The sequence below is a fragment of the Sinohyriopsis cumingii genome, chromosome 15 (assembly GCF_028554795.1).
Source record: "Sinohyriopsis cumingii isolate HCF-2022 chromosome 15, ASM2855479v2, whole genome shotgun sequence".
NCBI lineage: Eukaryota > Metazoa > Mollusca > Bivalvia > Unionida > Unionidae > Sinohyriopsis > Sinohyriopsis cumingii.
This window is the reverse complement of record NC_142975.1, coordinates 127,173,450-127,199,478: the sequence shown is the minus strand read 5'-3', so window position 1 is coordinate 127,199,478 and position 26,029 is coordinate 127,173,450. Positions and strand designations below refer to the sequence as shown.

Sequence of the window (26,029 nt, the reverse complement as noted above, 5' to 3'; positions counted from 1 at the left end):
CTTACCAGACGCCACCCCGGAAAAAGAAAAGAAGCCCCCAGAAAAATAAACAGAGAAAAAGTCCCCAGAAAAAGAAAAGCCCACAGAAGAAAACTAGTCGCAAGAGAGGCACTTCTTCTTCGGCCAGGACGCAACCTTACACTCGCAAACCACGACCTGCCACGGCGGTGACTGCGTCTCCGACAGCCTCACGTTCATCCACTTCTCCGTTGATGACACCAAGAACTGAAGAGTACTTGGAGACGTTGATCACACCAAGAACTTCTCCGTTGATGACCCCAAAAAGAACTTCCCCAGTGGCAGGACCCTCCAATTTAGTGGCAGTGGCTGCTGCTCACAAAGTACCTTCTCCCAAAATCAAAGTCCATGAAAGATCGGGCATGTTACAAAGTTTACTGGATTTGTCCAAGCAAGAACTGGCTCGATTTAGTCCGTTACGTACCCCTGCACGACGTGTCATGCCTGTCCTCAAACTGATACGACGTAAAGACAATCAGCGGCGACGCGTTCCAGTATAAAAAAGGCCTGTGACCAAGTAGGGTATCAGTGTTTTGGTGCTGAATACTCAAAGATGTCACCCTGCAGAAAACATCCCTCTTCTAAACAACCCCAAGGAAAGAAAGGAAAAGGACTGCCTCCTCGTTTAGTCGAACATGGGGACATGTTATCTGTCCTGTCCAAAGCTTCTCCACCTCTACGAAAACAACTCATTCAATCAAAGAGGTCATCGATACCGTGTGCGAATGTTGTTTGAACGTCTTGAAAGGCACGATCCCTTTGTCCAAACACCAGAAACAATGCTTAGGCAAACATCGTCACGTTCTTCGCCAAATGGTTCAAAAGAAAAGTCCCATTCGTCAAAGGAAGAAGATGTTGGTCCAACGTGGAGGCATTTTACCCCTCTTGTTAGGCCCCATACTGAAAGGAGTCTTGGGAACCATGCTGGGAGGACTGGTGGGAGCAAGATAAAAAGACCCTCGGAAGTCCCAAGATCTCAGAATCGACCCCTAACAACCCCATGGAAGGACGGAAACTAGCTTTAGTGCCTTACAAACGATGGATGGAATACCATCGTTGGCAAGAACAACGCACCCCGCATTTACCTCCCAATCCCAATTTGAGCGAGATGTCCCAGTTACAACCCGAATTGCAGTCCTTGATGGATCGCCAAGATTTGTCAGAAACAGAAAAATCGAAAAAGTACGGTCAACTTTTGCAACGACTGCAACTCTTTCACCAGAAAGCTTTAGACGAAACAGCTCTACCCACTCTGAAAGATTTTAAGACCTTGATAAAAAGTCCTGCACCATCACCAGTACCAGTACCAGTAAAACCACTACCAGTGACCAAGACAGAAAAAGGAGAAGAAGAAGAAGAAGGGTTTCAAACTCCACCAGAAAAAGTACGCAAGTTAACAACACCACCTACCTCCAGAATTGGATGGATTAAAAAGATGATGGCCACCCCTTCTTCATCACAAGAGAAAAAGAAAGTGAAGACAGAAGTGAAGACAGAAGTGAAACAAGAACCGATATCCCCCGCTCAGACATCCTCCTCCTCAACACCTATTGCTGGTCGCACGCGCAAAGCATTGCAGTCCAAGAAAATACCCCAAGAGAAAAAGAGTAGCATCCTCCAAGAGTGGGTGCCTTATTAACACACAAAAAAATGGAAAAAGTCTTAGCCAGCATTTACTACGATCCCTCCCATCCTGCAGGTTACGCAGGAGTTCAAAAATTGTATCGTGCTGCCAAAACGCGATTGAAAAGTCTCCGTTTACCTCAAGTGCAACGATGGTTACAAGAACAAGCTACCTACACTTTGCACAAACCCATCCCATTCGACGCAAGTTTGCCAAAAGCCGCACCCGAGTGGAAGGCATCGATCATCAATGGCAAGCCGATTTAGCCGATGTCTCTCATTTGGCCAGCTACAATCGTGGCTACAAATATTTGTTTTGTGTCATCGACGTCTTTTCCAAATTTGCCTGGGTCGTGCCCTTGACTTCCAAATCGAGCAGCGAGTTAGTGCGAGCCCTGCAACGGGTGTTGAAACAAAGCGGTCGTCACCCTCTTCGATGGCAAACGGACAAAGGCACCGAATTTCTGAACCAAGCTTTCCAAAAAGAATTAAAGAAACGTGACATTCATTTTTTTACCACCGAGAATCCCAAAACCAAAGCCAGCATCGTGGAACGTTTTCAACGTACTTTGAAAGAATGCATGTGGAAATATTTTACGCATCACCACACTCTGAAGTACATCGACATCTTACCGCACCTGGTGCAAGCGTACAACCAATCTTACCATCGAAGCATCGGACGTGCCCCGCAAGACGTGACTCCCGAGAACGAAGTGTTGGTGTTTGAGTGCCTGTTTGGTACGTCCCCGACGAGCGCTGTCCCCAAGAAAAGTGGAGAGTTGACTGTAGGAGATTGGGTGCGCATTGGCAAAACCAAACGCACTTTCGACAAAGGTTACTTACCTAACTGGACGACCGAATTGTTTCGTGTCACTGGACGAGTGGATGGCCGTCATCCTGTCGTCTATAAATTGGAAAACATGAACGGAGAAGTGCTCAAAGGAACGTTTTATTTGCCCGAGTTACATCGTGTCACCAAAAAAGAAGACGACGTGTACGACATCGAAAGCATTCTCGAACGCAGAATCCGTAAAGTAGGCAAACGACGTGTCAAAGAAGTCAAAGTACGTTGGAAAGGATATCCGCCCAGTTTTGATTCTTGGATCGACGCTTCGCAAGTCATCGACTATAAAAAGAAGTGACCATCATGCCCTTTCACACAGACGCAGCTACGTCGACCACTCCTTCACCTAGTTCTTCTGTACAAGATTTACAAAAACAACCTTTGTGGGTGTGGTGTGGAGAACGTGTGCCTAAAACGCAAATCGTCTTTTTCTGCCAAATCTTCGTGGTGTATTGTGTCATCGGGGCAGCCATTGCCAATTTGAGTTTGCAACAAGGAGACAAACAATTGTGGACCATTTTATTGAGAGTTTCATCGGTTACCTGCTTCCTAATCCCTTCCTGAAATTCACCTCGAACGGGAACCACGGGAACCTTGTGTCCAGTGCCAGTGCCAGTCACCACTCCAACAACAACCACAACCAGAACCCCATTTTGGGCGGAGACACGCTTCTGACGTCCAGTAACCCCTCGGACAGCCACAGAACTCTGGAATTAGCTACGTCGACCACTCCTTCACCTAGTTCTTCTGTGCAAGATTTACAAAAACAACCTTTGTGGGTGTGGTGTGGAGAACGTGTGCCTAAAACGCAAATCGTCTTTTTCTGCCAAATCTTCGTGGTGTATTGTGTCATCGGGGCAGCCATTGCCAATTTGAGTTTGCAACAAGGAGACAAACACTTGTGGACCATTTTATTGAGAGTTGCATCGGTTACCTGCTTCCTAATCCCTCCCTGAAATTCACCTCGAACGGGAACCACGGGAACCTTGTTTCCAGTGCCAGTGCCAGTCACCACTCCAACAACAACCACAACCAGAACCCCATTTTGGGTGGAGACACACCTCTGACGTCCAGTAACCCCTCGGACAGCCACAGAACTCTGGAATTAGGAGTCACCAAGACCAATTTTACCTAACCTTACCCAGTGACAGTTCCATGGAGGTGTTTCCCCACAACACGTTGTGCTGTTACACGGCCAAATTACCTCAGGCCATCCAGTTAGATCACGAAGCCCATTGGGAAGTGGCTTTGGTAGAAATGATTCACCCTACACAAATCCAAAACATCACTGAAAAGCAAAACACTTTTGAGATCGAAATCCTGAACCAACAATTGCAAGAAACCATAAATGAAATCGGGTTTTCAGGGGACACAAGACCATCCAACAATTCACCCTTCAATATCTACACCTTGAAAATTCCGGCAGGGTTTTATTTTAGTGGCCAACATTTGGTGGACACCATTGCTTCTAGGTTCGAGTTAGCCTTTGGCAAAGCCCTGAACAGAATAAAAAAAAGTGTCACCCTGGAGTACCATAAAGTGGCTCGTCGCTTACTGATGAAATTTCAGGATACCCAAATGTTGTCCATCAGTTTTAATCGTGACTTGTCTGATATTTTAGGTGGAGACACAAAAATGGCTCCAAATTTTAAACCGAAGATCAACAGCAATACGGAATTTTACAAGTGTTTTCGATCCCTGTAGAACTGAACCAAGGACTGAATTTGATGTTCGTGTACTCCGATGTGGTGGAGTATAACGTGGTGGGACACACCTCTGTGCCGTTACTGCGTGTCATTCCTTTCAAAGTGGATAGTACCACGACCAGTGACCAGGAAGGTGGAAACACTTACCATGTCCACCGCGAATTTGTACATCCTCACTATCTGCCTGTCAGCAAGTCCTATTTGGACACGGTCAACATTGCTATAAAAGGAGATTTGGGACAAAATATTCCATTCACCAAAGGAAAAGTCACGGTGAAACTCCATTTTCGAAAACGGTTCTCTCACGACTCGTAAGCCATGTATCCAGTGTATCGAGGGGTTGCTCGGCAGCGAGGACACGGTTTAGGAGATATGTTAAAATCGGCCTTTCGTTCAGTGGCCCCAGTCTTGAACCGATGGTGACACGCGGATTGCACGCCTTGAAAGATGCGGCACTGACGCAAGGCAAAGAATTTCTCCAAAAGGTCATTATCGACAAACAAAACCCTAAAGAAGCCTTCATGAGGGCAGGCAAAAATGTCTTGCTGCAAACGGGCAAAGACATTTTGGGCCGCCGAGAAACACCTATAAATGACCTGCACGCTACCGAGCCAGGCATTCAGCAAGGACAAGGCAGAAAGAGACGACGAAGAAAACACCCTTTCACCAGACTTCACACGTCTAAAGCTAGAAAGACAAAGAAAAGAAGAACCGTTCGAGACTTAGACCTTTTCGATTATTGAGAAAGAGACAAATAATGATGCACCGAGAGTCTTGCGCCTGTTCCAAAACGGAACTGGATCTGTTTGCCATGCCACCCACCATGATGACCATGCAAGAATCCCATTGGGTGGAATTTCATCCCGTCTCCTCATTGACCGATTCCGCTCCCATCGAGTTTGAAATCAAAGGACAGCCCGAAGATTACATCGATCTGAATAGCAGTTACTTGTACTTGAAAGTCAAAGTTCAAGATAAGGATGGAAATGCTATAGACACTGTGCCAGTAGCTCCCGTCAACAATTTCATGCATTCCTTGTTTAGCGGAGTGGACTTGTACTTGAATAACAAACTAGTCAGTAGCAGCATGGATACTTACCCTTATCGAGCGTACCTGGAAAATCTCTTGACGTACGGAATAGACGCGAAGAACACTCATCTCAATGCCTGTGTGGTATGGGAAGCTGACGATGCAGGCGAATTTGAAACATTCAAAACTGATACAGCCAAAGACCACAATGCGGGATTTGTAGAACGAAGAGACAGAATCAAAGACGGACACAGCTTAGAACTGATGGATCGTTTGCATTTGGACATGTGGTTGCAAGAAAAGTATTTGCTGAACGGGGTGGATGTCCGCCTGAGACTGAATCGCAGCAGTACCGCTTTCCATTTAATAGCTGATAGTGACGATAATTACAAAACCAAAATCCAAGAAGCCAGACTCTATGTACGCCGTGTGGAAGTGTTACCTAAAGTGGGAAACGACATCAGTCAGACGTTGAGCAGAACGACCGCCAAGTATCCGATCCGATCCGACGTGTGGAAGTGAAAACCTTCACCATTCCTAGGGGACAGCGATCCATGATCGAAGATCATCTGTTCCAAGGACAGTTACCCAAACGTTTAATCGTTGGTATGGTCGAGAATACAGCCTTCAACGGAGCTATCGCTAAAAATCCTTTCTACTTTCAACACTTTGACGTGTCCAAGATCGAAGTCAGTCGCGATGGCAAGACCTTGTGTACCCGACCTTTCGAACCTAACTTTGATAAGAAGAATTACTTGAGGTCGTACTTGTCGCTGTACGAAGCCACGGGACAGTTAGGAACCCCAGTCACGGCATTACGTACGAGGATTATGCAGGAGGCTACGCTTTGTGGGCTTTTGATTTCACTAAAGACCAAGGCAGCGACGAGGGACATTTCCACCCTATAAAAAATCTGGCCAGATTCGTGTGGAACTTCAGTTTGCAAAGCCACTGGACGAGACAGTGAACGTCATCCTGTATGCAGAATTCGATAATACCATAGAAATCAACAGTTTGAGAGAAGTCATTCTAGACTATTAGAAGCTATGGAAGACTGTTATCCCTCTTTACCTAGTGGAGAAACTTTGGTGATGGAATGTGAGAAGATCATGGAAAAAGAAGAAGTGATCATGATGAAGTCAAGATGGCCAGAACAAGAAGCCCATTTAGTCTCCTGTTTTGCCAAACACTTGGTCGAACAAATGACGGAATTGATCAAGAAAGATTGCTATGGATGTCAAAACGATCATCCCAGTCAAATTCAACACGATAAATGCCTGATGCTGAGTCAAGAAAAAAAATTGGACGAGTATCTGGACGATGCTTGGAGTCTCATCTCGGACGAAGACGTGTTGCACCAGTGGTATAAAGACTTGCGTGAACATTCTTGTCCACCATTAACCACTCAAGAAATCCATCGTATCGAAACTCTCCTGAATCAGAGTGAGGAGACGAAACGAAGAAACGGTTATTCGTCAGACATTTTCAAGCAAAAAGTCAGGATCGAATTGATGACTTATTATTACCTGTGAAGAAGAAAAAAAACAAAACATGGATACCTGGGAACTTTATTACCTTTTGAACCACAGTTCGTATACGGCTTCTTGGAATCCTGTCGTCTGTGCTAAAGATGAACTCCCTCATCGCACACCTCAAGACCATCTAGCTTATGTGATCAACACGGACGACAGTCATCTCTCAGGAACCCACTGGGTAGCCGTCTACTTTCCTCAAGAAGGATGTGTGGAATATTTCGATTCGTACGGATTACCCTCTTTGGAAGACGATATCATCGACTTTATGAGAAGAAATGCTCAAACCACCCGATTCAATAATGTGAAATTACAAGGCACATATTCCTTGGTGTGTGGACAATATTGCGTGTATTTTCTGCATCATCGCAGCGTAGGCTATTCCTTAGAACATTTAGTGACTCATTTTGATCCTCGTTCTTCTTCTAAAAACGATGTGAAAGTAGATCGATGGTTTTGTGACCATTATGCTTATCTTTTGTCTCAAGCTAGGAAACGTAGTGTCCATCAATGGCCTAATGACTTCCAACAGTGGAAATCACAATTTCATTCACAACGTTGTCAACCCTGTTTAAAGTAGAGTGTAAATTGAAAAATGTTAGTGATTTGAAAAAAATGTTTGATGTTATATTGTTGGATTATTGTTAAAAATGTTATATTTGTTTGTTGGTGTTAAGTGATTTGGAATAAAAAAATGTTGTGTTTTGAAAAAAATGCCTTTGTGGTTTGTTTGGCTATAAGAATGTTTGATTCATGCTCTTTGACTTCTTACTATCCCTCTCATGTCACTCATTGAACGTTTCGGCTCGAAAACCGTGGATGGATGTTTTCCTTCACGTCCGCGCTTTGACTTTAAGAACCGGGGCAATTTCCAGTCTAACCATCCATTGTCGACTCATCCTCCTACGAAGATGTGCTCCAAACTAGCTAAGCTAAACGAAGCCTACGTGAATTTGCATAGGGTCAGACACAGTCTGATACCGAAGCCAGAAGAGATAGAGAATGTGAGAATGTTAAAAGTCACTGAAGATCTGATAGAAGAGCTCTTCAGAGAAGAAGTGAACAGGGAGAAAGATGAATGGACAGAGAAGTACAGACTTCAGAGACAGCAGCAACAGCAACAACAACAACAACAACAACAGCAACAGCAGCAACCTGAACCTGACAGAGGCTTTGTCGATTGTCGTATCGACACCAAAGAGTTCTTCTTCTCTTTCCGAAGAAGCAGACCTATCGACAGAAAGTCTATCCTCAGAGGACATCGCATTCTTAGAAACTAAAAGATTGCCATAGCAAACAAAAAAACAGCCCTTTTCAGGGCTACCCAATACACTAGAAAATAAATAACAATCGATTTGCCAATGTGTGTAGGTAGAGTAGTGTGAATATAAATACTGACTCTTTTGTGATGTGAGTGTATGTGTTTGTAAGTGCTCACGTACGTTGGTGTGGATAGTAGATTAAGATCATGTTTTTTGGTGTTTGAGGTGTGGGGAGAGTAGATTTGGGGTTTGATTGGATTGCTTTGCGTATGTGAATAGTATATTGAATTGATTAATGAAAAAAAAATTTTTAGAATAGGAATGGGTAGTATATAAAAAAATGAGTGAGTGTTTCTTTTAGGTCCGCGCGTTGTGTTGGTCATGATCTAGGTAAGATCAATTTTATGTTTTAGGGGATGTTTTCCTTCACGTCCGCGCTTTTAGTATAAATTAAAAGTCACTCGTCAGTCCAGCTAACCTTGTTGATTGATCAACACCAGAATGAACACCAGACTAGCGAAACTGTTGGAACTTCATGTGCATCTGGAATATGCCAGGCGCCTGTTGAACGAACTGGCCGCGGAAGCCATTGTGGAAGAGGGAAGGATGAGAGAGGAGGAGGAGAGAAGATACAAAGAAGAGGAGGAGAGAAGATACAAAGAAGAGGAAGAGGAGAGAAGAAACAAAGAAGAGGAGGAAAAGGAGAGAAGAAATTTCAGAATCCAAGAGACAGAAAATTGGATTCTGAAGCTATTTATCCCGCCTCTGCTCTCTCCCCAAAAAAAGTAAAAAGCAACTGGAGAACAAGATGTGTATGTGGCGCCAGACCTGTAAGGTGCCATCATTAACCAGGTGTCCATGAAGTTCCAAAAAACACAGCCCTTTTCAGGGCTACCCAATACTCTAGAAAAGAAATAACCATCAATTTGCCAATGTGTGTAGGTAGAGTAGTGTGAATATAAACACTGACTCTTTTTTCATAGTGTGAGGGTGTGTGTTTGTGTTTGTAAGAACTCACGTACGTTTGTGTGAATAGTAGATTATGGGTTTGTTTATTGTTTCTTAGCGTATGTGGAGAGTATAGTTAGGGTTTTGTAAATGCTGACGTACGATTGTGTGGATTGTAGATTATGGATTTAGTTTTAATGATTTGTGAGTGTAAATAGTAGATTTGGGGTTTCTTTATTGATGGTTCAGGTATGTGGATAGTAGATCATATGAAATGAGAAAAGTAGGGGATATTTTCCTTCACGTCCGCGCGTTGTTTGGTCATGATCTAGGTAAGATCAATTTTATGTCTTGGGGCATGTTTTCCATCAAGTCCGCGCTTTTCGTATAAGAACGCACAGTATTCGTCGTTCAAACCATTCTACAGAGAAGATGGCTTCAAACCACCTGGATAAAATGCAAACATTGCAAGACGTCCTAGACAATTTGGGCATGATGGAACAAATGCTAGTGAGACTAAATGAAGACCACTATTCATATAGTCCCCATCGAGTAAAGATGGAGATTAATAACTTAAGAAAAGTAAAGGACATGATAAGTGGTATGATGAAAGAAATAAAGGAGGAGAAGGAGGATGAAGAGGAAAGGATAAGGATAAGAGAATGGAATGAAAAATTGAAAAAGAAGAAGAAAATGAGAAGAGGAAGAAAGAAGAGGAGGAGAAGAAGAAAGAAGAGAAAAAAGGACGAAAAGAAGAGAAAGAGTGTAGGAGAGAAAATAAGAAGTTGGTGGAGAAAAAGAAGAAATTAGAAGCAGAAGAAACCCAAAGGCCCTTTTCAGGGCCACCCACATTTCTCGAAAAGGGAATGACTTTCGATTGCCTACCCTTTTTTTATTTTTATTTTTTATTTTTTAAAAAAAAAATCCCATGTTCAATTCCCCTTGTCCCTAGATAGACCCACACTTTATTCCCCCATGTTCAATTCCCCTTGACGCTAGAGTTGCCCACGATTTTTCTCCATGTTAAATTTCCCTTGACGCTAGAGTTGCCCAGGGGTGTTTTAATGCTAATTCCCATTGACGCTAGGGTGCCCCTATTCACTACTAACGTAACCCCGGTACTTAACTACCATAAAATACAAATCACAGTTCAAACACCAAACACCGGGAACTATTTTTCCTACGCTACCTACGTCAGTCAAATCGTGATTGTAAGCCTCATTTGGCCTATAACTCTACACCATATTTACCATCATAGTAAGAATAAAAGGCGTCTCCGGATAACGAGACAGTCCCTTCTCGATCATTCAATTGTACAATGTACCAGTCACTATCATGAATGCTGCACATGGCGTCACAATCGATCAACACAATTAGATTTTAATAGGGACTATTTGGCTCCAGGGTCACTTATGCGCCTTTGACCTGAGCTCACTAAAACTAAACCATGCCATCAATAAACTTTTGGTGTGTTTCATATTGAAGAAACCTTATCATGCATTGGCTTATTAATGAAAGGGATTGCGCTAAAATGGAAAATTTTTGTACACCAAAGTTAAATATGTGTTATTGTGTGGGACATTTTAAATTCTAAACCGTAGTCTTGCCAGTATAATTATTTTAACTGAAGATTGGCATGCATATCTTTGATTATTTCACTTTAGAAAAAGGGACACATTCTCTGTATTTTCACACAATTCTGACAATTCAACTTCTTCAAACTCCTGGACACTACTTTTACTTATATATACAAAAAACTTTATAGAAAGATTCAACATGATAATTTTAATTTAGTTTATTAAAATGGATGGGAACTATGTGTATCAGATGTGATTACTGCAGTATTTAGATTGAATTGATTTCTATTTACAATCAAAATACATACTTGTTGAATGTCCCGTATTTGATTGTATAATTTCCAGCACTGTGTATATGCGTGTGTCCCCGTTCTGATGGCAAAAGTTCTCATACAGTGTTTCTTGGAAATCAACCACAGATCAATTAGAATTGACATGTATGTATCAAATGCATATTAAAATAGATCTTTATCGCTCATAATTTGTTAAACTAAAAAAAATGTCCCCCTTTTGATGGTAAAAATAATTTGTCCCAGTTTTGTAGGTTTTACAAGAATGTGTGTGTTTGTTTGTGTGTTTGTGTGTGTGTGTGTGTGTGTGTGATATCACTACGATGTCTGCAATGTGGTAGCTTGTGGTGATGTCTAGCACTGGGGCATCATACCGCATAAGCAGTATAATGTCCCACCTAGTCACATTATCCTGACACTAGGCCGACTGGTCCTAACACTAACAACTAAATGTTGAGCGCCTACTGAGGCAGCTGTTAGTACTATTTTTGTAATTCTTTGGTATGACTCGACCGGGATTCGAACCCGCGACCTCCCGCATCCAAGGCGGACGCTCTAATCACTAGGCCACTGTAGCGGTCTGTAGAAAAAGGGCAAAGCGCGGATACTTTGTATTAATTTAGCTTACGTTGACATATGATTTGATTTAAAGGCAGTCGTTTTTTGTTTTCGTATTTATTTTCTGTAAAATTCTCAAAACAGGGTTTTGTTTTATTAGGCTGAGACTATTTGAAAGGTTGTCGGTAATTGTCGTCAACAAACTGTATCACCTGCACAATTATTCAAATAAACTAGTTAGTGTCGTTAAAAAGAAACTATACTATCTTTATATGTGTGTGTGTGTGTGTGTGTGTGTGTGTGTGTGTGTGTGTTGATTAAATTAATTATTCATCCATGTTTGTACACACGTATTGTTGTTTTGCATCAACAGAGCTATCAAAAGACCTAAACACTCGTATCTGAAATTTTTCAAACTTAAATTAAAGAAACTAAAGAAATATTTGAGACAAATTACCTAAAAGCAACAGATCCCTCCTGTACCCGCCATGAAACCCCTTTATAAACCCCCAACACCAATTCTACCCCTTCTCTTCTTTAAATAATTGTTGTACACTTACTTTGTATCACGATTTTCATTACAATGAAGTTTTCGATATTCATTCTCATAATGTCGTTGTATTTCTGATTCATTCATAAGTATATAAGCGAACTGTTAGTCCTTGCACTTTTCACGTACCTGCTTGTGTATTATGGGTGGGGCTGTTGCTAAGGTAGGCGAACTTGTAGCCCGAATTCATGTGCCTTAGTAATGCCAATAAAATATGTTTAAAACCTGTTATGTACCACTCTCCCTCAACTTGTATGTATACTTACGTGTCTATGCTTACAAACACGCTGATGAAAGAAAACATATGATAGTGCTAAAGTGTCTATGATAGTGTTATGTGTCTATGATAGTGTTATGTGTCAATGATAGTGTTAAGTATTTATGATAGTGGTAAGTGTCTATGATACTGTTAAGTGTCTATGATAGTGTTATGTGTCTATGATAGTGTTAACTGTCTATCATAGTGTTATGTGTCTATGATAGTGGAATGTGACAATGATAGTGTTAAGTGTCTATGATAGTGTTATGTGTAAATGAGAGTGGTATGTGTCTATGATAGTGTTAAGTGTCAATGATAGTGTCAGGTGTCTATGATAGTGATAAGTGTATATGATAGTGTCAACTGTCTATGATAGTGTTAAGTGTCTATCATAGAGTTAAGTGCCAATGATAGTGCTAAGTGTCATTGAGAGTGTTAAGTGACTATGATAGTGTTAAGTGTCAATGATAGTCTTAAGTGTCCATAATAGTCTTAAGTGTCTATGATAGTGTTAAGTGTCTATGATAGTGTTAAGTGTACATGATAGTGTTAAGTGTCTATGATAGTGTTAAGTGTACATGATAGTGTTAAGTGTCTATGATAGTGTTAAGTGTACATGATAGTGTTAAGTGTCTATTATAGTGTTAAGTGTCTATCATGGTATTACGTGTCAATCTTAGTTTTAAGTGTCAATGACAGTCTTAAGTGTCTATGATAGTCTTATGTGTCTATGACAGTGTTATGTGTCAATGACAGTATTAAGTGTCTATGATAGTGTTAAGTGTCGATGATAATGTTAAGGGTCTATGATAGTGTTATGTGTCTATTATAATGTTAAGTGTCTATCATAGTATTAAGAGCAATCATAGTGTTCAGTGTCAATGATAGTCTTAAGTGTATATGATAACTTACGTGTCTATGATAGTGTTAAACGTCTGTGATAGTGTTATGTGTCTATGACAGTGTTATGTGTCAATGACAGTGTTAAGTGTCTAAGATGGTGTTAAGTGTCTATGATAATGTTAAGTTTCTATGATAGTGATAAGTGTATATGATAGTATTATGTGTATATGATAATGCTAAGTGTCTATGATAGTGTTATGTGTCAATGATAGTGTTATGTGCCAATGATAGCATTAACTGTCTATGATAGTGTTAAGTGTCTATGATAGTGTTATGTGTCTATGATAGAGGTGAGTCTCTATGATAGTCTCAAGGGTGTATGATACTGTCAAGTGTCTATAATAGTGTGAAGTATCTATGATAGTGATATGTGTCAATGCTAGTGTAATGTGCCAATGTTAGCGTCAACTGTCTATGATAGTGTTAAGTGTCTATGATAGTGTTATGCGTCTATGATAGTGGTAAATCTCTATGATAGTCTCAAGGGTGTATGATAATGTCAAGTATATATGATAGTGTTAAGTGTCTATGATAGTGTTATGTGTCAATGATAGAATTAAGTGTCTATGACAGTGTTAAGTGTCTATGATAGTGTTAAGTGTCTACGATAGTGTTAAGTGTCTATCATAGTGTTATGTGTCACAGCTTTAAGCGTCAGTGATAGTGTTATGTGTCTTGACAGTGTTAAATGTCAATGATAGTGCTAAGTGTATACGATAGTGTTATGTGTCTATGATAATCTTAAGTGTCTATGATAGTATTATGCGTTAATGCTAGTGTTATGTGTCAATGATAGTGTTAAGTGTCTATGATAGTGTTAAGTGTCTAAGATAGTGATATGTGTCAATGATAGTGTTATGTGTCAATGATAGTGTTAAGAGTCTATGATAGTGTCAAGTGTCTATGACAGTGTTAAGGGTCTATGATAGTGTTAAGGTTCTATGATAGTGTTATGTGTCTATGATAGTGTTAAGTGTCTATGATAGTGTTAAGTGTCTATGATAGTGTTATGTGACAACGATAGTGTTAAGTGTCTATGATAGTGGTAACTGTCTGTGATAGTGTTATGTGTCTATGATAGTGCTAAGTGTCTATGATAGTGGGTATGTGTTTATGATAGTGTTATGTGACTATAATATTGTGAAGTGTCTATGATATTGTTATGTGTCTATGACAGTGTTATGTGGCTATGATAGTGTTAAGTGTCTATCATAGTGTCAAGTGTCAATCTTTGTGTTAATTGTCAATGATGTCCATGACAGTGTTATGTGTCCATGATAGTGTTATGTGGCTATGATAGTGTTAAGTGTATATCATAGTGTCAAGTGTCAATCTTAGTGTTAAGTGTCAATGATAGTGTTAGGTGTCTATGATAGTGTTAAGGGTCTATGATAGTGTTAAGGTTCTATGATAGTGTTATGTGTCTATGATAGTGTTAAGTGTCTATGATAGTGTTAAGTGTCTATGATAGTGTTATGTGACAACGATAGTGTTAAGTGTCTATAATAGTGGTAACTGTCTTTGATAGTGTTATGTGTCTATGATAGTGCTAAGTGTCTATGATAGTGGGTATGTGTTTATGATAGTGTTATGTGACTATAATATTGTGAAGTGTCTATGATATTGTTATGTGTCTATGACAGTGTTATGTGGCTATGATAGTGTTAAGTGTCTATCATAGTGTCAAGTGTCAATCTTAGTGTTAATTGTCAATGATGTCCATGATAGTGTTATGTGGCTATGATAGTGTTAAGTGTCTATCATAGTGTCAAGTGTCAATCTTAGTGTTAATTGTCAATGATGTCCATGATATTGTTATGTGTCCATGATAGTGTTATGTGGCTATGATAGTGCTAAGTGTATATCATAGTGTTAAGTGTCAATCTTAGTGTTAAGTGTCGATGATAGTGTTAGGTGTCTATGATAGTGTTACGTGTCTATGATAGTGTTAAGTGTCAATGATAGTGGGTAAGTGTCTATGATAGTGTCAAGTGTCTATGATAGTGTTATGTGACTATAATGGTGTTAAGTGTCTATGATAATGTTATGTGCCTATTATATTGTTATGTGGCTATGATAGTGTTAAGTGTCTATCATACTGTTAAGTGTCAATCTTTGTGTTAAGTGTCAATGATAGTGTTATGTGTCTATGATAGTGTTATGTGTCTATGATAGTGTTAAGTGTCTATAATCGTGTTATGTGTCAACGATAGCGTTATGTGTCTTTGATAGTGATAACTGTCTATGATAGTGTTATGTGTCTGTGATAGTGTTAAGTGTCTATGATAGTGGGAATGTGTCTATGATAGTGTTATGTGTCTATGATAGTGTTAAGTGTCTATAATCGTGTTATGTGTCAACGATAGCGTTATGTGTCTTTGATAGTGATAACTGTCTATGATAGTGTTATGTGTCTGTGGTAGTGTTAAGTGTCTATGATAGTGGGAATGTGTCTGTGATAGTGTTATGTTACTATAATAGTGTTAAGTGTCTATGATATTGTTATGAGTCTATGACATTGTTATGTGGCTATGATAGTTTTAAGTGTCTATCATAGTGTTAAGTGTCAATCTTAGTGTTAAGTGTCAATGATAGCGTTAGGTGTTGATGATAGTGTTATGTGCCTATTATAGTGTTATGTGGCTATGATAGTGTTAAGTGTCTATGATAGTATTAAGTGCCTATGATAGTGTTATGTGTGAACGATAGTGTTAAGTGACTATGATAGTTGTAAGTGTCTATGATAGTGTTATGTCTCTATGATAGTGTTAAGTGTCAATGATAGTCTTATGTGTCTAAGATAGTGTCATGTGGCGATGATAGTGTTAAGTGTCTATCATAGTGTTGAGTGTTAATCTTAGTGTTAAGTGTCAATCATACTGTTAAGTGCCTATGATAGTGCTAAGTGTCTATGATAGTGTTAAGTGTCTATGATAGTGTTATGTAGCTATGATAGTGTTAAGTGCCTATCATAGTGTTAAGTGACTATCATGGTCTTAAGTGTCAATGATAATGTTGAGTGTCTATGATAGAGTTACATGCGAATGATAGTCTTAAGTGTCTATGATAGTTGTAAGTGTCTATGATAGTGTTAAATGTATGTGATAGTGTTATGTGTCAATGATAGTGTTAAGTGCCTGTTATAGTGTTAGGTGTCCTTGATAGTGGTAAGTGTCTATGATAGTGTTTAGTGTCTATGATAGCTTGAAGTGTCTATGATAGTGTTATGTGTCAACGATAGTGTTATGTGTCTATGATAGTGTTAAGTGTCTGTCATAGTGTTAAGTGTCTATCATAGTATTAAGTGTCAATGATAGTGTTAAATGTCAATGATAGTCTTAAGTGTCTATGTTAGTCTTACGTGTCTATGATAGTGTTAAGTGTCTATCATTGTGTTAAGTTTCTATCATAGTATTAAGTGTCAATCATAGTGTTAAGTGTCAATGATAGTCTTAGGTGTCTCTCATAGTGTTAAGTGTCAACGATAGTGTTAAGCATCTATGATAGTGTTAGGTGTCTATGATAGTGTTACGTGTGTATCATAGTGTTAAGTGTCTATCATAGTGTTAAGTGTCAATCATAGTGTTAAGTGTCAATGATATTCTTAAGTGTCTATGATAATCTTACGTGTCTATGATAGTGTTAAGTGTCTGTGATAGTGTTACGTGTCTTTGACAGTGTCATGTGTCAATGACAGTGTTAAGTGAACAATCAGCATATAAGCGCCTGTATTACAGTGATCACCCACCAAATTTGTTTTCCATATCAACTGTACTAGGGATTCCTCTGGGCGAGGCAGGTCTGGTCACGAAAACAATGTTGTATTGTTTCTTTATCACCTTAATTTGAAGAACATTGTTTGCCAAATTTTTTTTCAGCGTGAATTTGGCGTCAGAACGCACACCTCATCTGAAGTTGGAGTGAACAATAACAAAGATGGCGGGACATGTGGATATAGATTGTTCGAGTCTGTTGCTCGGGTAATAACCCTTGTTGTTACGGCTGGACAACCGCAAACAAGGTGAGTGTGTACTTGACGCTTGGCCAAAAATTATAAAACTGGTATCCCAAAGATGGTTCGGTAGTTTACGAGTAGCAATAGTTAACACATGTTCTACTTATTTTCATTTTTATTATGATGTTCAGATTTATGAATTGGCTTCTGACGTATTCAGGTCCGTGTCGCAATAAAGGCTTTATAAACAGTTCATGTTAGGTTTTTGATGTTTCCTCCGAGATACCTGTGTGTTCAATTCTTGAGATAATGTCGTTCCAGTTTCGGTTATAAATTATGTGCACAAAGGCATTTAACATGACCAACATCTGCTATTTCTCACCACGTAAAATACATGTATGTATATGTAGATCTATTTGTCTGCTTCGAGGCTCACTTAAGTTATTACATTTACAATTTTTACATATTTTTTTACAGTTTCTTCATTTTTCAAGAAAAGCAAGGAGATACCGAAATCGCATCTTAACCATCCTATTTTATTCCGTTGTCATTTCTGTTGCATAATGCATACTTTATCATTAAACAAGCTAGTATTTGTTTTAGGCTAAATGGAATTGATATAGTACGTGACATGAACTGGAAGTGCTGCACACAGTTTATTTATACCGTGATAGAAATAAGCTTGTTGTCAATTTTAATACGTTTGTTTAAAGTTAGCGTAGTCCCTTGCCACTTTGCCTCTTTCTACATTTACTGTCATCATGAGTCAAAATTGCATAATGACTGTCCTTGTTGTCTTATCTCTTTGTAAAAACAAATTCACTCGTATCTGTTATTTATTACGTAAGAAATCCTTTAGGTGGCTTTACATAATTCAGCATAAACGGGACGGGACAGCTGGAAGTTGCGTATGAATATATAAGCAGTGGCATGTCTCTCACTTGCAATCATGTTTCCAAGTTTCACGTTGTAGCTCATTGCAGACATAATTCGCTTTCGGTCTGCTTGTGTACTTATCACATTAAATTGACAAAGATCCACAGATTTTAGCAATTGCATTTTTATCTTACCCCTGTCCAGCAGCTGCTCGATCCAACAATAATAGGAACAACAGAACGGCCAACATTGTAGTATTTTCCACCATATCCCGAAGATTTAAAATTCACCTGTAATATATATATATATATATATATATATATATATATATATATATATATATATATATATATATATATATATATATATATATATATATATATATATTTATATTTATATATATATATGTGTGTGTGTGTATATATATATGTATATGTATACATCTGTATATATATATGTATATATATCCTTGCACTATGGCGTATATATATATATATATATATATATATATATATATATATATATATATATATATATATATATATATATATATATATATATATATATATATATATATATATATGTGTGTGTGTATATATATCCTTGCACTATGGCGTACTACACTGCGTGGGTATTTGCAGCAATAGCTTATTTCGTAAAGAAACGAATCTTTGCTAATATGCACCTGCGCCTATATTTACACACTTGTTGAGAACGGTTTTCGTACAAAAGAGATCATTTGAGATAATTTTACACGAAGCATAACATAATCGTGCCTCTCTCTAAATAAAAATGAACGATCAAACCTTTCCTTGAATATAAAATTCCCAACAGTATATATTCTGGATCCTGCTTTTCGTCATGTTTTTTTTTTTAGGAACGAGCGAAATAAATTGCTAGAAGGCTCCACATAGCTCTTAGCCGCATCTTCGGAATTTTTACACATTAATTTTCAAGTGATCCAAATACGTCCAGAAAGAATCTCAATACAACATTCCTCTCAAAGAAGCAAAATTTAAAAATAAAAATCGACTCATGCAAATTACTGTATACGTTTCGAAACCAACGCAGATTTGCTGATTAGAAAGATCTATATAGTACGTCGAACATCTAACTGGCGTTTGGAATATGATAGTACCCCTACTTCTTAATTACCTTTCCTGAAATTTGTTGCAATAGTATAACTCAAATTATAAAAACTGTCTGACTTTGTATAAGAGTTGTGATAAGGGACAAATCATATGCTTCTCATGGTTCTTATCTTTAGTGCATGACTGCAGGTGACATTATTCAGAAATAGACGCATTACCTGACTTTATAAGAGTTATAGTAAGGGACACTTCAGGTGCGCCTCAAGTTCTGATCTTTAGTGCATGACTCTAAGATAGCATTATTCAGAAATAGAAGCATTGCCTGACTTTATAAGAATGCTAGTAAGGTGCTTCATGTGTTTCTCATGGTTCTTCTCTTGAGTGCGTGGTGTCGAAGAAACCATTGGACAAATCGTGTCGCAATTGCAATGAACGCTATCAAGCATTTCTTTACTCCTTCTTTGCTTCCAGACGGGTGTAAGCTTTTTATTTCTGTTTACTCACAATATTTTACTAAAGTTTAATGTATGTTAGTAGTGAATGGGGGAGATATACGGACAATAGGAACACACATTACAGAACCCCCTGGGCCTGTATACGGAGAATGGGAAAATACATTACGGACCCCACCCCACCCCACCCGGCCCTGTATACGGACAAGGGGAATTTAACATGGGAAATTGAGCATAGGAATATATAGAGGGACAATGGATTGGGCCTGTTGACGGACAAGGGTAATTGAACATGGGGAATATTGGGCATGTTGACAGACAAGGGAAAGTGGAGACTGTATAGCCTCTGACGTCACGATAGGGGAGATTGGTAACAATGTTGCAACTAGGGGAGGTGACGTCACAGTACTGAGCAAAGAGCGGATGTACAGATATAACACAGACAATAGACAAACACTTATACAACATTTTTTTTTTTAAATTTGAGGCAAGAAAGCAGTTCTTTTCGAGGCATATGAGTGGCCCTGGAAAGGGCCTTTTGGTTTTCTTCTAATTTCTTCTATTCTTCCACCGACTTCTTATTTTTGCTCCTACAATTTTTCTCTTCTTCTCTTTTTTCTTCCTCCTTTTTCTCCTTTTTCTCCTTCTCCTCCTCCTCGTTCTTCCTCTTCTCATTTTCTTCTTCCTTTTCAATTTTTTCGTTCCACGCCTTCGTCCTTATTCTTTCCTCTTCATCCTCCTTCTCCTCCTTTTCTTCTTTAAGCAGATCGCTTATTATTTCATTTAACTTTCTTTAGCTGTTTATCTCCATCTTTATTCTATGTGGTCTATGGGAATAGTGATCATCGTCCAGTTTTACTAGCATCTGCTCTATTATTCCCAAATTGTCCAGAACGTCTTGTAACTTCTTCATTTTGTTAAGGTTGTTTGAAGCCATCTTCTTTTTTATTCTTTGTAGAATGGCGCGAACGACGAACGCTTTGAGTTTATATCTGTCAGCACGGACGTGAAGGAAAACATCCATTACATTCACTACACATATTATCTACTATCCACACAGAGATGTGGAGCCAAAAAACATAACCAAAATATACTATCCACACATGCGAAGAAGCAAAAAAACATAACCAAAATATACTATCCACACACGGGAAGGAGCAAAAACATAACCAAAATATACTATCCACACATGCGAAGAAGCAAAAAACAAACACAAAATATACTATCCACACACGGGAAGGAGCAAAATCAAAACCAAAATATACTATCCACACAAGGGAAGGAGCAAATTCAAAACCAAAATATATTATCCACACACGGGAAGGAGAAAAATCAAACCAAAATTATACTATCTAAGCACGCGAAGAAGCAAAAATCAACCAAAATATACTATCCACACACGGGAAGGAGCAAAAACCAAATCCAAATTATACTATTCACACACGCGAAGAAGCAAAACAAAACCTAATTATACTATCCACACAGAAGGGAAGGTTGAAAAAACCTCACACTCTACTATCCACACAAACGTACGCGAGCGCTTACAAACCCCAATAATCTACTATCCACACAAACGTACGTTAGCGCTTACAAACCCCAATAATCTACTATCCACACAAACGTTTGTGAGCTCATACAAACACACATACACATACAAACACACATAATCACATTAGTAAATGAGTGAGTGTTTATATTCATTCTACTCCACAGTCACGCAAATTGGCAAACTGAATAGAGACTCTTTTCTAGAGCGTTGGTTAGCCCTGGAAAGGGCTGTTGTTTTGGAACTCAAGAGGCACCTAGCTAATGTCGACATCTCCCCGGCCTGGCACCGCAGACACATCTCTTGCTCCAGTCATTATCCCAGTTGTCTGTAGCAGATGGGAGTGCAGAGGATGTATGATTAGCCTCAGCGCCCCAGTCTTCTGTCTCTGGGATAGTGTAACCTTCCCTCTGTCTTCTCCTACGCTGCCAGACCCGAGGATAATGTTGTTGTTGTTGTTGACGTTGTTGTTGTGGTTGTTGTGGTTGCGACTGTTGTGCTGGTGCTGGTGCTACCTGTGGAAGTGTCCTCACCACAGGCTTCACCTCACAACTTTTCCTTAGCATGAGGTGAGGAAGGATTCCTCTTTTCTTTTCCTCTTCTTCTTGTTTCTTCTTTATTTCCTCCTCCTCTTTATCTTTGCTTCCTCTGCTATGGCCTCCATGACCAGCTCATCCAACAGGCGTCGGGCGTATTCCAGATACATCTGGAGTTCCAAGAGTTTGGCAATTCTGTTGCTCATTTTTTTGTCGTTCTTCACGAATCAATGATGGGTAGCCAGACTGACGAGCGTTCCCTATTTATTGGTCAAGCACGGACGTGAAGGAAAACATCCCGTCTCCAAAACTTACATTGCCCATATTATCACCAAATACGCGCGGACTTAAAAGAAACACTCACTCACTTTTTTATTAACAATCACTAATTTAATTTTTTTGACAAGCTACGGAAACGAAGGGCTTATAGCCACACTTTCTAAGATAAAGAAATAATGTGCTTTTAGACGCACTTCGTTTTTTTTCTAACTGACTAACATACCATTGGCAATTGAATGAGTATTTCTTTTCTAGAGTATTGGGTAGCCCTGAAAAGGGCTGTTGTTTTGTGGACGAGGATCTATGGCAATCTTTTATGATCTAAGATTGCGGCCTCGTCTGGCGACAGGCTTTCCCATAGGATAGGGTCTGCTTCTTCGGAAAGAGAAGGAGAACTCTTTGGTGTCTACATGGCAGTCGACAAAACCTCTGTCAGGTTCCTGCTGGTGATGGTGCTGCTGCTCTCTCTGTTCTCTCTGTCGTTTCTGAAGTCTGTACTTCTCCGGCTATTCTTATTTCTCCCTGTTAATTTCCTCTCTGAAGACTTCTTCTATCAGGTCTTCAGTGACTTTTAACATTCTGACATTCTCTATCTCTATAGGCTTCGGTATCAGGCTTTGCCTGACACGATGCAAATTCACGTAAGCTTCGTTCAGCTTGTCTAATCTTGAGCACATCTTCATAGTAGGATGAGTGGACAATGGATGTACAGACTGAGACTACCCCGCTTTTATGGTTCAAGCGAGGACGCGAACGTAAACATCCCTACACGGTTTCGAGTCGGAACGCTCAAATAGTTTGATTTGAGGGATAGAGATAAGTCAAAGAGCATGGTTCATGATACAAATGGCAAACAAAACAGAAATTTTTTTATTCAAATAACTAACAGCTAACAATTAAAAAAATTTTAAATTAACAATTCAATTCAACAATAAACATTTTTTCAATTAACTACCTATTTTGGACAAGGTTAACAACGTTGTAAACTGAAGTGAGACTTCCACTGTTGGAAGTCATTGGGTCATTGATGTACACACGTTTCCTAACTAAAGATAAAAGATAACAATAATGGTCACAAAAACGTTTATCTACTTTCACATCGTTTCTAGAAGAATGACGATCAAAGTAAGTCACAAAATGTTCTAAAGAATATCCCAGACTGCGTTGACGCAGAAAATACAATATTGTCCACACACTAATGAATCTGTGCCTTGTAATTTCACATTATTGAATCGAGTTGTCTGAGCATTTCTTCTCATAAAGTCAATGATATCGTTTTCCAAAGGGGGGCAATCCATACGAAACAAAATATTCCGCACATCTTTCTTTAGGACAGTAGACGGCTACCCAGTGGGTTCCTGGGAGATGACTGTCGTCTGTGTTGATAGCATAACCTTGATGGTCTTGAGGTTTGCGATGACGTAGTTCATCTTTAGCACACACGACAGTATTCCAAGAAGCAGTGTACGAACTGTCGTTCAAAAGGTAATAACGTTCCCACGCATCCATTTATGTGTCTTTTTTTCTTCACAGGTGATGATAAGTGATCAACTCAATACTGACTTTCCCTTTAAATTTGTCTGACAAGTAACCGTTTCTTCGTTTTGTCTCTTCACTCTGAGCCAAGAGAGCTTCAGTGTGATAGATCTCCAGATACGTTAATGGAGGACAAGAAATTTCACACAGGTCTTTATACCACTGATGCAACACGGGTTTTTCTTGGAGATAAGCTTACAGTGGCTCCTTCCATTCAAAGTCCAAGGATTCTCCACTATGTAAAGAGGGATAACAGTCTTCCATAGCTTCTAATAGTCTAGAATGACTTCTCTCAAACTGTTGATTTCTATGGTATTATCGAATTCTGCATACAGGATGACGTTCACCGTTTCAGGTAGAGGTTTAGCAAACTGAAGTTCCACTCGAATTGGGCCGGATTTTATAGGGTGGAAATGTCCCTCGTCGCTGCCTTGGTCTTTAGTGAAATCAAAAGCCCACAAAGCGTAGCCTCCTGCATAATCGGCGTTCGTAATGCCGTGACTGGTCTTCGTTCCTAACTGTCCGGTGGCTTCGTACAGGGACAAGTATGATATCAAGTAATTCTTCTTGTCAAAGTTAGGTTCGAAAGGTCTGGTACAAAAGGTCTTGCCATCTCCACTGACTTCGATTTTGGACACGTTGAAGTGATTAAACTCGCGGTGATTTTCATCGTTCGCTCCGTTGAAGGCTGAATTCTCGACGATGCCAAGGAATAAACGTTTGGGTAACTGTCCTTGGAACAGATGATCTTCGATCATGGATCGCTGGTTAGCGGGAATGGTGAAAGTGTTCACTTCCACGCATCGTATCGGATACTTGGAGTTCGTTCTGCTCAAAGTGTGACTGATGTCGTTTCCCACTTTAGGCTAGCTTCTTGAATGATGGTTTTGCAATTGGAAGAAGCAGCATTAGCCACCAAGTGGAAAGCGAAACTGCTACGATTCAGTATCAGACGGACATCCACGCCGTTCAGCAAATACTTCTCTTGAAACCACATGCCTAAATGCAAGCGATCCATCAGTTCTAATCTACGGCTTCCAGCAATTTTATCTTTACAGCCTTTAAACCCCATATTGTTGTCATCTAGGTTTCTAAGCTTGCCTCGTGTGTCAGGTTCCATACCACGCAATCATCCAGATGAGTGTTCTTGGCCTCTGTTCCGTACGTCAAGAGATTTTCCAGGTACGCTTGATAAGGGTAAGTATCCATGCTACTGCTGATCAGTTTGTTATTCAAGTACAAATCCACGGAGCTGAACAAGGAATGCATGAACTTGTTGATGGGAGCTAGTACCTCATCACCATCTAGGTCCGAATTTTCCTCATCTACAACTTTCACTTTCAAGTACATGTAACTGCTATTCAGATCGATGTAGTCTTCGGGCATTCCTTTGATTTCAAATTGGATGGGGGCTGAGTCCTTGACAGAGGAAACGGGATTAAATTCGACCCATTGGGATTCTTGCATCGTTATCATGGTGGGTGGCATGGTAAACAGATCCAGTTCCGACTTGAAACAGGCGCAAGACCCTCGGTGCATCATTTTATTGTCTCTATGATTTTTAATAATCAAAAACGTCTAAGACTAAGACGGTTCTTCTTTTCTTAATCTTTCTAGCTTTATGAGTGTAAAGGCTTCTGACGGGGTGCTTTCTTCTTATTTGTCTCTTTCAGCCTTGTCCTTGCTGTGTCGTCAGAGAAGCATGAATGCCTGACTCGGTAGCGTGCAGGGCATTTATAGGAGTTTCTCGTCAGCCCAAATGTCTTTGCCTGTTTGAAGCAAAACATTTTTGCCTGCTCTCAAGAATGCTTCTTTAGGGTTTTGTTTGTCGATGATGACATTTTGAAGAAATTCTTTGCCTTGCGTCAATGCGGCATCTTTCAAGGCGTGCAATCCTGGTGTCACCATCGGTTTCAAAACTGGAGCCACCGAACGAAAGGTTGATTTCAATATATCTCCTAAACCGTGTCCTCGCTGTTGACCGACACCTAGGTACACTGGATACATGACTTACGAGTCGTTAGAGAATCGTTTTCGAAAATGGAGTTTCACCGTGACTTTACCTTTGGTGAATGCAATATTTTGTCCCAGATCTCCTTTTATAGCAATGTTGACAATGTCTAAATACGACTTGCTGACGGGTAAATAATGAGGATGTACAAATTCGAGGTGAACGTGATAGGTGTTTCCACCTTCCTCGTCAGTGTTCGTTGCATAATCTACTTTGAAAGAAATGACACGCAGTAATGGTACCGAGGTGTGTCACACCACGATGTACTCCACCACATCGGAGTACACAAAGATCAAATTCAGTCTTTGGTTCAGTTCTACCGAGTTTCCAAATGCCCTGTAAAAATCCATATTACTGTTGATCTTTGGGCTCAAATTCTGTGTTACCATTTTTGAATGTCCACCCAAAATTTCAAACAATCTACCCTTAAATGTAATGCCCAACGTGTCGGTACCCTGGTATTTTATCAGTAGGCGACGAGCCACGTTATGGTACTCAATCTTAACACTTGTTTTTACTCTATTCAGGGCTTTGCCAAAAGCTAACTCGAACCTGTCCGCAATGGTGTCCACCAAATGTTGACCACTAAAATAATAGCCTGACGAAATTTTCACAGTGTAGATACTGAAGGATGGATTGCTTGCTGC

The 26,029-nt window shown here is 39.6% G+C and overlaps 1 protein-coding gene across 1 annotated transcript in view; it reads right to left on the bottom strand.

Moving 5' to 3' along the window:
- Window positions 1-19,138, bottom strand: part of LOC149782723 (CD109 antigen-like) — a 264,351-nt gene extending 245,213 nt beyond the window's left edge. The window contains exons 1-2 of the mRNA XM_089934226.1: window positions 19,087-19,138; window positions 18,126-18,221 (exon numbers count right to left, since the gene is read on the bottom strand). Of these exons, the coding sequence (XP_089790352.1) occupies window positions 18,126-18,199 (74 nt within the window). The 5' untranslated portion in view covers window positions 18,200-18,221; window positions 19,087-19,138. The remainder of the gene's footprint in view (window positions 1-18,125; window positions 18,222-19,086) is intronic.
- Between the last annotated feature and the right edge of the window lie 6,891 nt (window positions 19,139-26,029).